The following is a 13,199-nucleotide window of genomic DNA, read 5'->3' as shown; positions in this document are numbered from 1 at the left end:
GATTGGCCAGTAAATTGTGATGGGTGTTTTAAGAGAATGAGAGGAGAAAAAGCAGAACTTTAACAATGTCCACGAATGAAAACAAAAACTACGGAACAACAGCCAAGATAACAAACTGTGGAGTTTTAACAGTGAAAGTTCCCTGAAGAGAAAACCCCATTTAATGACTGTGCAAAGCCGTTGTTTTTACCAACAGCTGGCACTGATGCTTCCTCGTGTTATCTGGGATGTTTTTTCCGTTATTATGGAAGTGTTTTATTTACTCTCAGAAAGCAAACAGCTTTCAGATGTCCCACAAACACTGTTGGCTTTTTTAAGATGAGATAGTCACATGAACTGTTGGTCATAAAATCACGCCGCATCCTGACTTTCCATCAGCGTGATGTTCTCTGTCCTCGAGCTAGTGGAAGTGAAAGCTACAATGGCACATTTCACTACTTTAGAGAGACGAATAACAGCTTAAATCACAACAAAGAACAAGGAAATTAAAAGTCTATTTCCTGTTGATTCCTGTCCTAAATAAAGGCCTGACTTTCTATTTGAAGCTTTACGGTAAAACATGATTTTTATATCAAGCTTGAAGAGCTGATTGTGCTCTCTTTCTCTTTCTGTTTCTGTGATGTTTATAAGTCTTCATTAATGACCTTTTTTTCAGCTGAGCAGATCTCCTAAACACACAGATACATTAAAATCTGTAACAGCTCATATTGTTATCCCACATTTTCCAAAAACTGTCTGACTTCAGCTCAATCCACCATCCTCCTCCTCCTCTCCACTCGCACTGATAATCACACACTCATCGTTAAACACAATCTGCCTCTAATTTATCTCGATGATTGGAGTTTTTAGGAAACATTTCTGTAGGTGTGAGGTAAAACCTGCTCTTTGCTCGTTGACACTTATGTGGATGATTTCAGCCGGACAATGGGAGCACTAAACAAATCTCTTCTGCTCATAAAACACATTAATAGCCAAAAATGATTTTGTCAATTGGACCTACACACACTCAGACACACACACCATTACCCTAATCCTCATGGCTCATTATTATTCTGGTCTCTCTCCAGTTTTAGCCATTTACCACTTGACATTTATGCCGGCTATAAAACACTATCATTAAATGAGCAGCACTGTTTTAAAAGCCCAGCGCCGGCCCCCCCACCGCCACACCACCACACCACCACACCACCAGAGCTCAGAAATCACTTTTTCCATCCGCCGGGCGCTCTCATCTTCCTGGCTGTGCAGCTCCTTCACTGGAGGAGGATTAAGCTGGAAAGGGAATGAGGACGTTAATTTGGGCGAGTGTGGAGGAGTCACCGTGAACAGATGTTCCCGATGGAGACGAATCAGCGAGGAGTTCCTCGCAACACATGGCAGCGTTTAGGCCCCGGCTCCTCTGTTATGGGCTGTAAACAGTGGTGCAAACAGCTCTCTGCACATGTCAACAAATTGTACAAAGATAAAAGTGGGCAAACTATCAAGCCTTTAATGCGGAAATGGAACTTTGGAAACATGTTTTGCACTAATCTTTGTCATATGATGGAAAGAAATGGGACTTTAACAAGTATTAATTAAAAACATAAAACAGCAACTGTTTCAAAAGGATGAGGAATGTTTAGGCCAACATTTCACTCATTCAATCGCTAATTTCGCACAAAAATAAGACAACAATCTTCTGGTTTTGCTTTAAAAGATTCTCAAAAAGACCCTTGAAACTCTCAAACCAAGGAAAAGCACACAATTTATTAAAAATAAATCGCATTAAAAAGATTCAATTTAAAAAATGTAATCAGATTTAGACGGAAACCAAAGAGAGGACTGGCTGCTATCTGTCCAGTTCGAGCGTCTTTGATCAGCCTGACCCAGTTTGAGGTTGTGTTCTCGGTCTTTCCTTCAGATTCTGGAGGGAAAAATTACATTACTTAAAGGAAACCGATGGAGTGTTTCTGCTCTCGGGCTCCTTCTGGCCACAACTAAACCAGCTCCAGGCCGATGAGAGGCAGAGTAATTGAAAGCAGCTCTAAATGGAGACGATATGACATCAGCCAAGCCCGCAGAGCTCAGCGTGGAGGATGTTTGGAGAGCGTTGGTGGAACAAGCCATAAGCAGCGTCTCTTCTTTTCCACTTTTACACATTTCTTACGTCTCACAAAATCATCGTTCTGAGCTCATTAGAGGGTGTCAAACTTAACGCCTGTGTTTGTTTACTCTGATGATGACTCCAAGCTCTGCTGCTCAGTTTAGCACTGCTTTAATTGCTAACTTCTGCTAATCCCTCTCATCTTTCTCATTCATTCTGTTTGTAGGCCTGCCTCACCCGTTTGCAATCACCGTGTTTGAGGACAGCCTCTACTGGACCGACTGGCACACCAAGAGCATCAACAGCGCCAACAAATTCACCGGCAAGAACCAGGAGATCATCCGCAACAAGCTGCACTTCCCCATGGACATCCACACCCTGCATCCTCAGAGGCAGCCTGCAGGTCAGCTCCGGAATAATCCTTTAAATCTACTTTTCATCTGAGAGAAGCTGGTGCTGAAGCTTCTGTCAAGCCAGTCAAACAAAATCAGACATGAAGAAGAGTTTTAGAGTGTCAAAGTGGCAGGAAATGAACACAAAGAAAAATGCAGATGAGGTAAAGGAACCTCATTTAGAAGAAAATTAAACACAGATGGTACTTTTTTGTCTCCCACTTTAAACTCAAATTAATAATTCTTATTCTGAAACATGAACTAAGAATACAGAAAGAGTAACACTTTTTCCAATCATACTTTGTATGGAGGTGCAGAAACTTAGTTTTTCAAACATTTGTTGTTTGTCTTAATAACCTTTTAAAGTCATGGGCTGTTTGTTCCCCTGCTGTTCCCCTGTTGTTAAATGACACAAGGTCATAAGACAGTGAATCAGGGCTATAAATAGCTCCAGAATGAAAAGTTCAGTTGTGCTGGTGTTGTTCTAATGAAGCAGAAAGAAACACTGAGGACCTTATTTAATGTTCAGAATGTTAAGTCCTTTTCTAAGAATTTGATTTAATCTTTTAGCTCCAAACTTTTTCAATTTGGTCAAAAACACTTTTGAGAAAATCACAAAAAAAATGTATTGTTTAATTTAATGTTCAACAATTTGTTTATTTCTGCTAATGATAAAAAATTTCATTGGCTTGATATAAACTGCCCTCGTGTGACCCCCTCTGGGTCAGGTGGGGCGTTTGACCAAAGGCTGATTTAAGTTAGACGAGGGTCCGCACAGCTTTGGGCAGACAAATGACATCATTTTCGAAAATGACGAAAATTTCCACGCTGTGCACACTCAAAAATTTCTAACCTGCCAGGTGGAGACTCACAGAAAAGGTGGCGGACTAACAGGATCTCCTGGTGGTCAAAGAGCAGAAATACAGACATCTGAACAGCTCGTCACACAGAGATCACCCGTTGATTATCGGGTGGTAAATAATTCATGGCGCCAAATTGCAGCCACTCTCGGGGGAAAAGAGGAAATGGTCAAAAGAATCCGGAAAACTCTCAGTGACAGATATGTAAATGTGTTGTAAGCAGAAGGCAAACTTCTTCGACTCTTGTTAGGTACTCTGGTAGACGTATGTCTATGATACACCGCCCCCTGCAGTTTGGAAATGGACACCAACGAATACCTCATAAAAGCCCCGCATTTCATGCGTCTCATTTCCCTGTGTCATGTTCGCAAAGCACAGCCTTAGGGCTACGTCCACACCTAGCCAGGTATTTGGGGAACCGCATACATTTTTCAGAATCAGAATACTTTATTGATCTCTGAGGGGAAATTTCAGTTCAGTTGCATCCCTTTAAAGACATATAAGAAAAAAAAAACATGGGAAAACACAGAAATGAGATGAGCCTTGATGCTCACCAGCTATCCAGTGCCCCTTTGCAATAGATATGAAAAAACAACAATGGGAGAAGAAACAGGAAAAAAAGATCAATTCCAGACTATCTCCAACAGGGGGCGTAGTTTGAGATCTAGAAAAAACACCTCAGCATATGAACACATGATAACAGCAAACATAAACTCAAAGAGTTTTCTGAAAACTCCGACCAAAGTGAAGATTTTTGGAAAACTCCAGTTTCATGATTTTGTGTAGTTGCAGGTAAACAGAGTTTTTGGTTTTATGTAACAGCTGAATGACGGGGGCTCATTCTGATTGGCTGGCACGGGTCGAACATCTGAAAAACACTGACAAGTATGGGTTTGGCATGCCTCACTTATCTCCTCACTTATTGGCAGATTTGCCCACTGTGTGTGGACATGGCCTTAAAGCGAGCGAAGTCAAGTCTAACTTTATTTATATAACACATTTGAAAAAAAAAACAATTGACTTAAGTGCTCTACGAGCTTAAAAACACAACCAGTAAAAACAGCTAATACAAATAATGTAGAACAGCAGATAAGTAAAAAAAACAATAAATAGCAGAAGAAAAAGCCACAATAAATAAAAGCAAAATAAAAAGTTGGCTGTCTTGCTCAACCAGTATTAAAAGCCAATGCAAAGTTGTGTGTTTTAAGTAGTGGTTTAAAGCTCTTAGTACTCTAAGCGGTCCTGATATTTACAGGCAAACTGTTGCAGGGTGTAGGAGCAGCCGCCATGAATGCTCTGTAACCTCTTGTTTGAGCCTGAAGCGAAAGGAAAGGCACAGACTGTGAAAGCGGGGTCTCATGATCCTTTTGACTCTTTGGGTTTTAAGCAGGAGGCGTAAGAAAGTTACCAACGAAAGATCTCGGTCACTGATAAAAGAAAAGAAAAGAAATGGAGGCAAATCCTTTCTTTCTGAGCTCAGACTTTTTTTTTCTTTGTTTTGTTTTGACTTTGAGGTCAAAATACAAACTTTTTCTTTACTTCTGATTTGCTATTCTGACTTTTTCTCTGAATTTTGACATTTTTCCTCTGAAGTCTGACTTTAAATTAAGAATTATAACTCTTGAGGAATAAATATCCAAAACAAGAAAAAAGTGACAGAATTGAATATTTATTCCTCACTTTACCTCCCAAAGTTTTTATTCAACTGACCCTGATCCTCTTCTCTAGCGTGCAGATATATTTAACTGTTTATAATTATTATAAGAGCTGAGCACAAAATGAAACAGGCTACCCTCTGTCCTTTTTCATAAATACACAAAGACCAACACCACCAGTGTTGAACTCATCTGACTTTTCAGCCTGAAGGTGTTGGACGTGTTTTCACACAGCAGATGGAAGATGCTCACCCTTAAACTGAATGTTAGTGAAGTCCAAAATGTAGGGTTGAACTTTCTGAGGACAGAGGAATCTTTTTTCTCAGGTCGTCACTTCATATTTAACCTAAAACTTTTCCCACACGGGGGCAGAGCCGCAGTCGACAGAATGATTTGTTATATTAGCGTCAAACAGACCCGTCGAGGTGTTTTTATCAGCAGGGCGGCTGAGAAGTGTGTTCTCTGCTAACAAACTGTGTTATATTTGAGCTCGATCCAAGAGAAAGTTTTGGATTTCATACTGATAAAATACTGAAGCAGTCAGACGGCTGTTTGAACTCTGAGCTGCCTGTGTGTAGGCAGAGAAAGGTCAGACCAGTTTCCTTTTGTTTGGGTTAGATTCAGTCAGACATGAGGGCTCAGAGATGATCTCTGAATCAGACTCAGAGCAAAGAAACAAAGTGGAGAGGGTTTTTTTTTTTATCTCACAGGCTGGCGCGTGTGGAGAGACAGAGGACTGAAGCTCAGCAGGTGGTGTAATAAAGAAGTGATCCTGTCTGCTTTTCAACCTAGAGTTAAATGATGAATCTAAACCAGTCAAGAAATCTTTGGAAACTCCCTTTATTTCCAACAACCGACACCATATTTATGTTAAAATCTGCTTAAAAAAGCTCTGTAAATGCTAGATAACCATTAGGAAGCAACTAAATTGAAAAAATTCAAGGTCTTCTGTGTTGGAAAAACAAATTTCTTCTAGCAGAATAACAAATCAAGATGCTCGTTGTTTTCTCTCTTATAGTTTATAACCTTTATCATTACTGCCTGTCTTAAACTTTTAGTTTTTAACTCCAGTGTTTCCTCATGGGGGCCCTCCACACGGGGAGTTGTGTCTGGTCCGCCCACGGGGATGTCGTCCTGGAGATTCCTCAGACCTGGGGGACTGGAGTAGGCTCTGCACCACGTGTGGAGTCTGCCCTGGTCTGTCCTGATCTGTGGGAGGAGGTCTCTATGGTGGCACTCCCTGTGGCAGCGGACCACGGTGCCTCTCGGTGTGGATGGCCACCCATGGGGGGCTTCTCCTCGCCTGCATCCTCAGTGCCTTGCCACGTTACCAGTCTGTGCGTGAGGGGGGTCGGGTCTATATGTAGGGGTGGGGGGATGCTTTCATTTTTTATAGTTTCTGTTTTTCGTTATTTTATTGTTTTATCTTAAAACACTTAAAGTTTCATTTTAATATGTATGAAAAGTGCTATATATATATAAAGTTGGATTTGGTTTGATATTAAGTTGTTTTTCTCTGCCCATCCTGTAGGTGGCAGAAACCGCTGTGGCGCCAACAATGGAGGCTGCAGCCACTTGTGTCTCCCTAGCAACAAGACGTTCACCTGCGCCTGTCCCACCGGCTTCAAGAAGGTGGACAACTTCAAGTGTGCAGACGGTCAGTGCCTCAACTTCAACCTGTTGTAAATTTGAAAAAAATGCTGTTTTATGAAACAAAAACTGTTTTAGCAAGTTATCACTTCACTTAAAGCAGTTTCATTAACTTTTTTATAGCCTTAAATATCTTAGAGATGATAAATACATCACTTTTTGTCTCCTACTGGAGGCTTTTTTGACTTTTTTTATGGCTCATGAAAATGGAAAATGATGAGGTATAAAGCTGTAGTTTTAATAAAATGTAATTGTTTTTATATATTCAGCTTTTTGTAGAAAATTCAAAGCTAGATGGGAAAACAAAAGCTGATATCAAGGGAGAAATGTTAGAGTAAACTTCTTGGCTAGAATTATTCCACTGTTTAAAGACAACTACACCACTTGAAAAAGAATTACAATCCATTCATTTATCTTAAAGTTGTTTTAACATTGTTTTTAAATTATTATTTTTTGTTTAAAAAATAAAAAAACATGAAAAGATTTAAAACGTAGATATAAAAGTTATTATATTATCTCTGAGAGCTGTACCTTGTCTGTGTGTCGTGCTGCTGTTTTGCTGTGTTCACTGTTGACCCACTGTTAAACCTAGAAGACTGACAGAAGACCTTTGGTCTTTAATCAGGTCTTGACAAGTTCCTGCTTTTTGCCCGAAGGACGGACATCCGACGAGTCAGCTTCGACACCGAGGACATGTCCGACGATGTCATCCCTCTGGCCGACGTACGCAACGCCGTGGCTCTGGACTGGGACGCCAAAGACGGCTACATCTACTGGACGGATGTCACTACTGACTCCATCAACAGAGCGCTGTGGAACAGCAGCAAGCAGGAGGTGAGTGAAACACACAGTATGACTCATTCCACCTCAGAGATCTCATTTAAAAACCTGCAGCAGTGAGGGATTCAGATTTATGCAACACCGCCATCTCCTGGCTGCAGGGTGAAAGTGCAACTACAATTTATTTTCTCAAGATGCTTTAGTGTCAGAGTTTAGCTGCTGTGGGTTAGGTTTCCTTCCTTAAACTGTCTAGTTTATGATCCAAACCTGTGTCCTTGATTTTTCCAGGTGGTTGTGGACACCAGTCTGGAGAGTCCGGCAGGTTTGGCCATCGACTGGATAACCAACAAGCTGTACTGGACCGATGCTGGTAAACATCTTTATTCCACATATTATCTTGTGAAGCTTTCCTGCAGATGTGTTTGGTACAATTCCTCACTTTATGTGTGTGTTGACTCTTCAGGTACAGATCGTATCGAGGTTTCAAACGCTGATGGCAGCATGCGCACTGTGCTGATATGGGAGAACCTGGACCGGCCCAGAGACATCGTAGTCGACCCAATAGGAGGGTAAGACTTTACTGAAAGATTCTTTAACAGACTTAGATCTCCCTCATTAGGTCTAACGTGTTTTTCTCTTTCTGTAGCTTCATGTACTGGACGGACTGGGGGGCCAACCCAAAGATCGAGCGTGCAGGAATGGACGCTTCCAGTCGCATCGTCATTATTTCATCCAATCTGACGTGGCCGAACGGACTTGCGATTGACTACGAGACCAAACGCCTGTACTGGGCCGACGCTGGCATGAAGACCATCGAATTTGGAAACTTTGATGGCTCCAACAGACAGGTAAAAGTATTGTCCTTGCTGATGCACTTTGCTAGAAAAACTCTCTACTTTAGTCTTCCTGGTGTCATTAAACCTCCGTGATTGTTTTTGCGTACAGGTTCTGATCGGCACCCAGCTGCCTCACCCCTTTGGCCTGACCGTACACGAGGACAAACTCTACTGGACGGACTGGCAGTCAAAGAGCATACAAAGTGCCGACAAGCTCACCGGACTGGGCCGACATACTCTGGCTGAGAACCTGGAGAACCTCATGGACATCCACATGTTCCACAGACAGCGTGAGACGGGTACGTGTGAGACCACCTGCACAGAGGAAGAGGAAGTCTTTGCTGCTCACAGGAAGCTCCTAGATTTCCCTCATGTTTCAGGCTTTCCCCAAGTCACATGAACTTGCAGAGATTTTGTCCCAATTCTGTTGCCCTGTTTTCGTCTCAGTCCACTTTCCTTGCCTCTAAGCTGCTCCAGAAAGATCCGACAGGTGACCCGAGTCTGTTTCTGTCTCCATCTGCAGTGCGTAACCCATGTGCTGTGAATAACGGAGGCTGCAGCCACCTCTGCCTGCTGGCTCCTGCTCCCAAAGCCTCCAGCTGTGCCTGTCCCACCGGGATCAACCTGCAGACAGACGGAAAGACCTGCACACCTGGTACGAAAAACTTCAGAGCTTTTCAAAACTGATGCAGAGATTCAGATATGTTAATGTCTTCTGGAGATGAACTCAAACAAACTCTCAGACTTTCTTGTGTCGATGAATTTTTGAGTTGCAGATTTACAGACTATGAACTGGAATTACTCATCTCTTAAACAGTTGAGCTTTAGGCTGAGGTATGATGGGAAATGTGGTTCTAAAATTCAAGAAAGGCATGTATGAAAATTGTGAGTGAGGTGATGAAAGTCTGAGAGTCTGCAGATAAAAGTAAAGAGATCTGCACTGAAAATCAGAAAGTTGAAGTTTCCTGAGTTTATGCTGCTGGGTAAAAAAGTTTTTCTGCCCTCACTCTAATGTGTGTGTTTGTGTGTGTCTGTGCAGGTATGAGCAGCTTTTTGATCTTTGCACGGAGGACGGACATCAGGATGATTTCTCTGGATATCCCCTACTTTGCCGATGTGGTCCTCGCCGTCAACACCTCCATGAAAAACACCATCGCCATCGGGGTCGACCCCAAGGAAGGTTTGTGTGTGCCTGCTCCAACTTTTTTCAAGTCTGTTTCAAAGGGAAGTGATGTAAAAGTGAAGTTTTAATCATGTGTGTTTGGTGCCTCCTTCAGGAAAGGTTTACTGGTCTGACAGCACTTTGAAGAAAATCAGCAGAGCCAACATCAACGGGAAAGCTCAGGAGGAAATTATATCCACAGGTGAGGAAGAGGATGACTCACGTTTGCCAGGATACAGCCAACCAATCACAGCATCCTAACCGCATCCCTCTGCTTCTCTAAAGGTTTGATGACGACTGATGGGCTGGCTGTGGACTCGGTCGGCAGGAAGATCTACTGGACAGACACGGGGACGAACCGCATCGAGGTCGCAAACCTGGACGGCTCCATGAGGAAAGTTCTGGTGTGGCAGAACCTGGACAGTCCTCGAGCCATCGCACTCTACCACGAGATGGGGTGAGCCAGGAATCCATCTTTGTTTTTGAATATTCAGTGGAAATATCTAAAAGCAGCAAAGATTAAGGGGACATTTCGCGACAACGATCTAGGGTGAAACGCAAAAGTTTTCAAATCTGTTGCCCCACTCTCTCTTAGCATTCACCAATACACCAGATGATCCTCACAACTGTACTTTGGTGAGGATCTCCCAGAAGCAGCTACTAGACAAGACAGTTATAGTGCCAACTACGGGCCTTCAATGTGTTTGGGGGTTTTCAGATGAAATGATGTAATGTAAATGGGGCCTAGATGACCTCATACAGAAATCTTGTTTTCTTGAGGTCTTGCTTCATTTGTTCTGATTGGAAATGTGTTTATTTACTTTTCTGCAAAGAAATTAAAAGGTGATGAATATTGCATCATCATAATATAATTCCCTCACCACCTCTTGTGACTTTTTTAACTCCTTTTTTTATTTATGGACTCTGGTTGTCAGACAATTTGTGTTAAACTACTTTGGGTCTGCATCTGCGTCTGCATTTTCAAGATTTAAGATTCAAGATTCAGTACTTTATTGCCATGTCGACACTGTCAATTGGAATTTGTTTCAGTGGGCTTCAAGTACGGACAATGAAAATAAAATCCACCCATTATATATAAAACAGTCTAGTGAAACTGATCAGTAGGGGTGGGCGATATAGCCTCAGAATTATATCACGATTTTTTAAGGAAATTTGAGATAATATTTGCGACAGGATGGGAAAAAAAACCCAAACAACTTATTATTAGTGGTTGCTGTTTCTGAATAACAGCATTTTTATTGCACACATGTAAACTCGTAAGTAGGTCAAATCCAGAGGAAATCTGAGGTTTTGGAGGAGGAAAAGTTGAACTTGCAGGTGAAAAACTTGATGATTCTTTACGATACAACACATTCTTTCTGTAAGGACACCAACAGAAAGGAGAAGGCATGGACTGAAGGAGCTGAAGTTTAGGGAGGGCCAAATGAGCTTAACATGCTAATTAATTACCATGAAAGTACGTTGTCATGGGTGGATACCTTCAGGAATATGTGGTTCTCCTGTGATCTTGTGATCTCGGGTATTCAGCTGCTATGGATGCTGCCCGGCACTGTGCTGCGCGGCGCTCCACAGACGTATAGGGTTCGGACATTCTGTCATAGAGGCAAATAATCCATGGATAACATCCTTGTCTAATGTCTTCATAGTCTGGTTGTTTTCGCCCGTGTGTTTCAGCTTTAGGTGGAGGAACATGTTTGTGGGGTTACCACCCTTCGCAGTAATAGTTCTGCTGCACATTTTGCATTAAATGTGTTTCTTAAGTTGATGCTGCCGTGCTGCTTTTGCTCTTAGCCATTGTTGTTTTGTCCTCAGCAGGGAGCATCATACGTCATTGCGTCTCTGCACTGTAAATATCACGAAATGACAAACTTATACTGTCAAAAGAATTATACCAATATTATCCTAGATGGTATGATATGGCACACCCCTATTGATCAGATAGTAAGATATGACAAATAAAACCCCGGAAATTCATACAAGCGCTTGTGGCAGAATTTAGCAAAAGTAAGATACAATAAAATTGACCCTAGATAGATCATAAATAAATGAATGAATGGATAAATACTCAACCCTCTTCTTTCTGTATCTCCTCCAGGTATCTGTTCTGGACCGACTGGGGGGAGCACGCAAAGCTGGAGCGCTCAGCAATGGACGGGTCAGACCGCGTGGTCCTCATCAGCAACAACCTGGGCTGGCCCAACGGCCTCGCCATCGACATGGCTGGCTCACAGTTACTCTGGGCTGATGCTCACACTGAGGTCTGTTGAGGCACTTACATCTTCAAAAGTCATAAATCTTTTTAAGATCAAAGCCCAGTTTTTTCTGATTCTCAGAGCACTCCATGGCTCTGATTTTGCATTGATTAAAGTTCCTGGATCATACAAAATATCCCAGATAGTCAACCAAACTAGTCCCTCAATCTCTCTCATCTCTGCTTCTCTCCAGCGAATCGAGTCAGCCGACCTAAACGGACAGAATCGACGCACTCTCGTGACCCCAGTCCAGCACCCGTACGGTCTAACCCTGCTGGGACCCCACATCTACTGGACCGACTGGCAGAGCCGCAGCATCCAGAGAGCCGACAAAAACACAGGGACCAACATCATCACTGTGAGAGCCAACCTGCCGGGCCTGATGGACATCCAGGCTGTGGACAGGGAGAGGCCGCTCGGTGAGTCCCAGACGAGTCACTAATTTTTAGAGTTGTCTTTAAAAATGACGAAAAATAAACCCTTGAGTGTTTCACGTTGAAATGTTTTAAATGTCTGTGCAGTTTTTCCCTCCTCTTCACTCCATAAAAACCACACTTGGTTTAATTGGCCGCTTGTTTCCCTTCAGCTGATTATAGCTTTTGTTAAAGTAATACGTGAAGCTCTCCAGGAGACTGACATGATTGTACCGTGCCGACAGAAACAGTCAGACACCTCACTGTAAACAGTAATCAGCTCTTTGTGCCAACCTGTGTTTTCTAAACCTCTCTCATCTAATTGCTCCCGTCCTTTCATTTCTTTCTGCTTCAGGTTTTAACAAATGTGGAAAGAGAAACGGGGGCTGCTCTCACCTGTGCCTGCCTCGTCCCAATGGCACATCTTGCGCTTGTCCCACAGGGATCCTGCTGAAGGGCGACGGGAAGTCATGTGACGACTCTCCAGAGACGTACCTGCTTTTCTCAAACCGGGTCAGCGTGCGCAGAATCTCCCTGGACACCAACGACCACACGGACGTGCACGTTGCTGTGCCTGAGCTTCACAATGTTATCTCGCTGGATTACGACAGCGTGGACGGGAAGCTTTACTACACTGACGTCACGCTGGATGTGATCAGGTGAGAGAAACTCAAACCACGTACACTGGCAGGCAGTGTAGAAGTCACAGTACATACTTTTATTATTAGTGTGATTTAATACAATTTTTTTCTACCTGTTTTTTTCTCAGGCGTGCAAATCTAGACGGCACAGGCATGGAGACTGTGATCAGCCAGGGTTTGAAGACCACAGATGGGCTGGCTGTCGACTGGGTAGCCAGGAATATGTACTGGACCGACACAGGACGCAACACCATCGAGGTAGCTCGCCTCGATGGAACCTGCCGAAAAGTCTTGGTCAACAACAGTTTGGATGAACCCAGAGCCATCGCAGTGTTCCCAAGCAAAGGGTGAGAAAGGAAAAAGATATATCAAGCATTTTTGTATTTTATTTTTAGTTATTGTAAGGAAGTTAGACTGAACTGTGCTTTTTGTTGCACAATTTTAAATTTTGATT

At 42.7% G+C, this 13,199-nt stretch overlaps 1 protein-coding gene across 3 annotated transcripts in view; it reads left to right on the top strand.

Moving 5' to 3' along the window:
- The window catches only part of lrp4 (low density lipoprotein receptor-related protein 4), a 182,100-nt gene that overhangs the window by 155,649 nt on the left and 13,252 nt on the right, over positions 1-13,199 (top strand). For all 3 annotated transcript variants that reach the window (XM_074665989.1, XM_074665988.1, XM_074665990.1), the window contains exons 15-29: positions 2,310-2,486; positions 6,522-6,647; positions 7,266-7,474; positions 7,709-7,790; positions 7,884-7,989; positions 8,067-8,268; positions 8,366-8,555; positions 8,780-8,911; positions 9,296-9,436; positions 9,534-9,620; positions 9,704-9,875; positions 11,535-11,697; positions 11,885-12,110; positions 12,460-12,763; positions 12,874-13,092. In XM_074665989.1, the coding sequence (XP_074522090.1) occupies positions 2,310-2,486; positions 6,522-6,647; positions 7,266-7,474; positions 7,709-7,790; positions 7,884-7,989; positions 8,067-8,268; positions 8,366-8,555; positions 8,780-8,911; positions 9,296-9,436; positions 9,534-9,620; positions 9,704-9,875; positions 11,535-11,697; positions 11,885-12,110; positions 12,460-12,763; positions 12,874-13,092 (2,536 nt within the window). The remainder of the gene's footprint in view (positions 1-2,309; positions 2,487-6,521; positions 6,648-7,265; positions 7,475-7,708; positions 7,791-7,883; positions 7,990-8,066; positions 8,269-8,365; positions 8,556-8,779; positions 8,912-9,295; positions 9,437-9,533; positions 9,621-9,703; positions 9,876-11,534; positions 11,698-11,884; positions 12,111-12,459; positions 12,764-12,873; positions 13,093-13,199) is intronic.

Source organism: Halichoeres trimaculatus, unplaced genomic scaffold (assembly GCF_033239565.1).
Source record: "Halichoeres trimaculatus isolate MK-OKI-2021-1 unplaced genomic scaffold, fHalTri1.1 fHalTri1_scaffold_3, whole genome shotgun sequence".
In the NCBI taxonomy this organism is placed as follows: domain Eukaryota; kingdom Metazoa; phylum Chordata; class Actinopteri; order Labriformes; family Labridae; genus Halichoeres; species Halichoeres trimaculatus.
The sequence above is the reverse complement of the archived record's forward strand: the minus strand, read 5'-3'. Positions and strand labels throughout refer to the sequence as shown.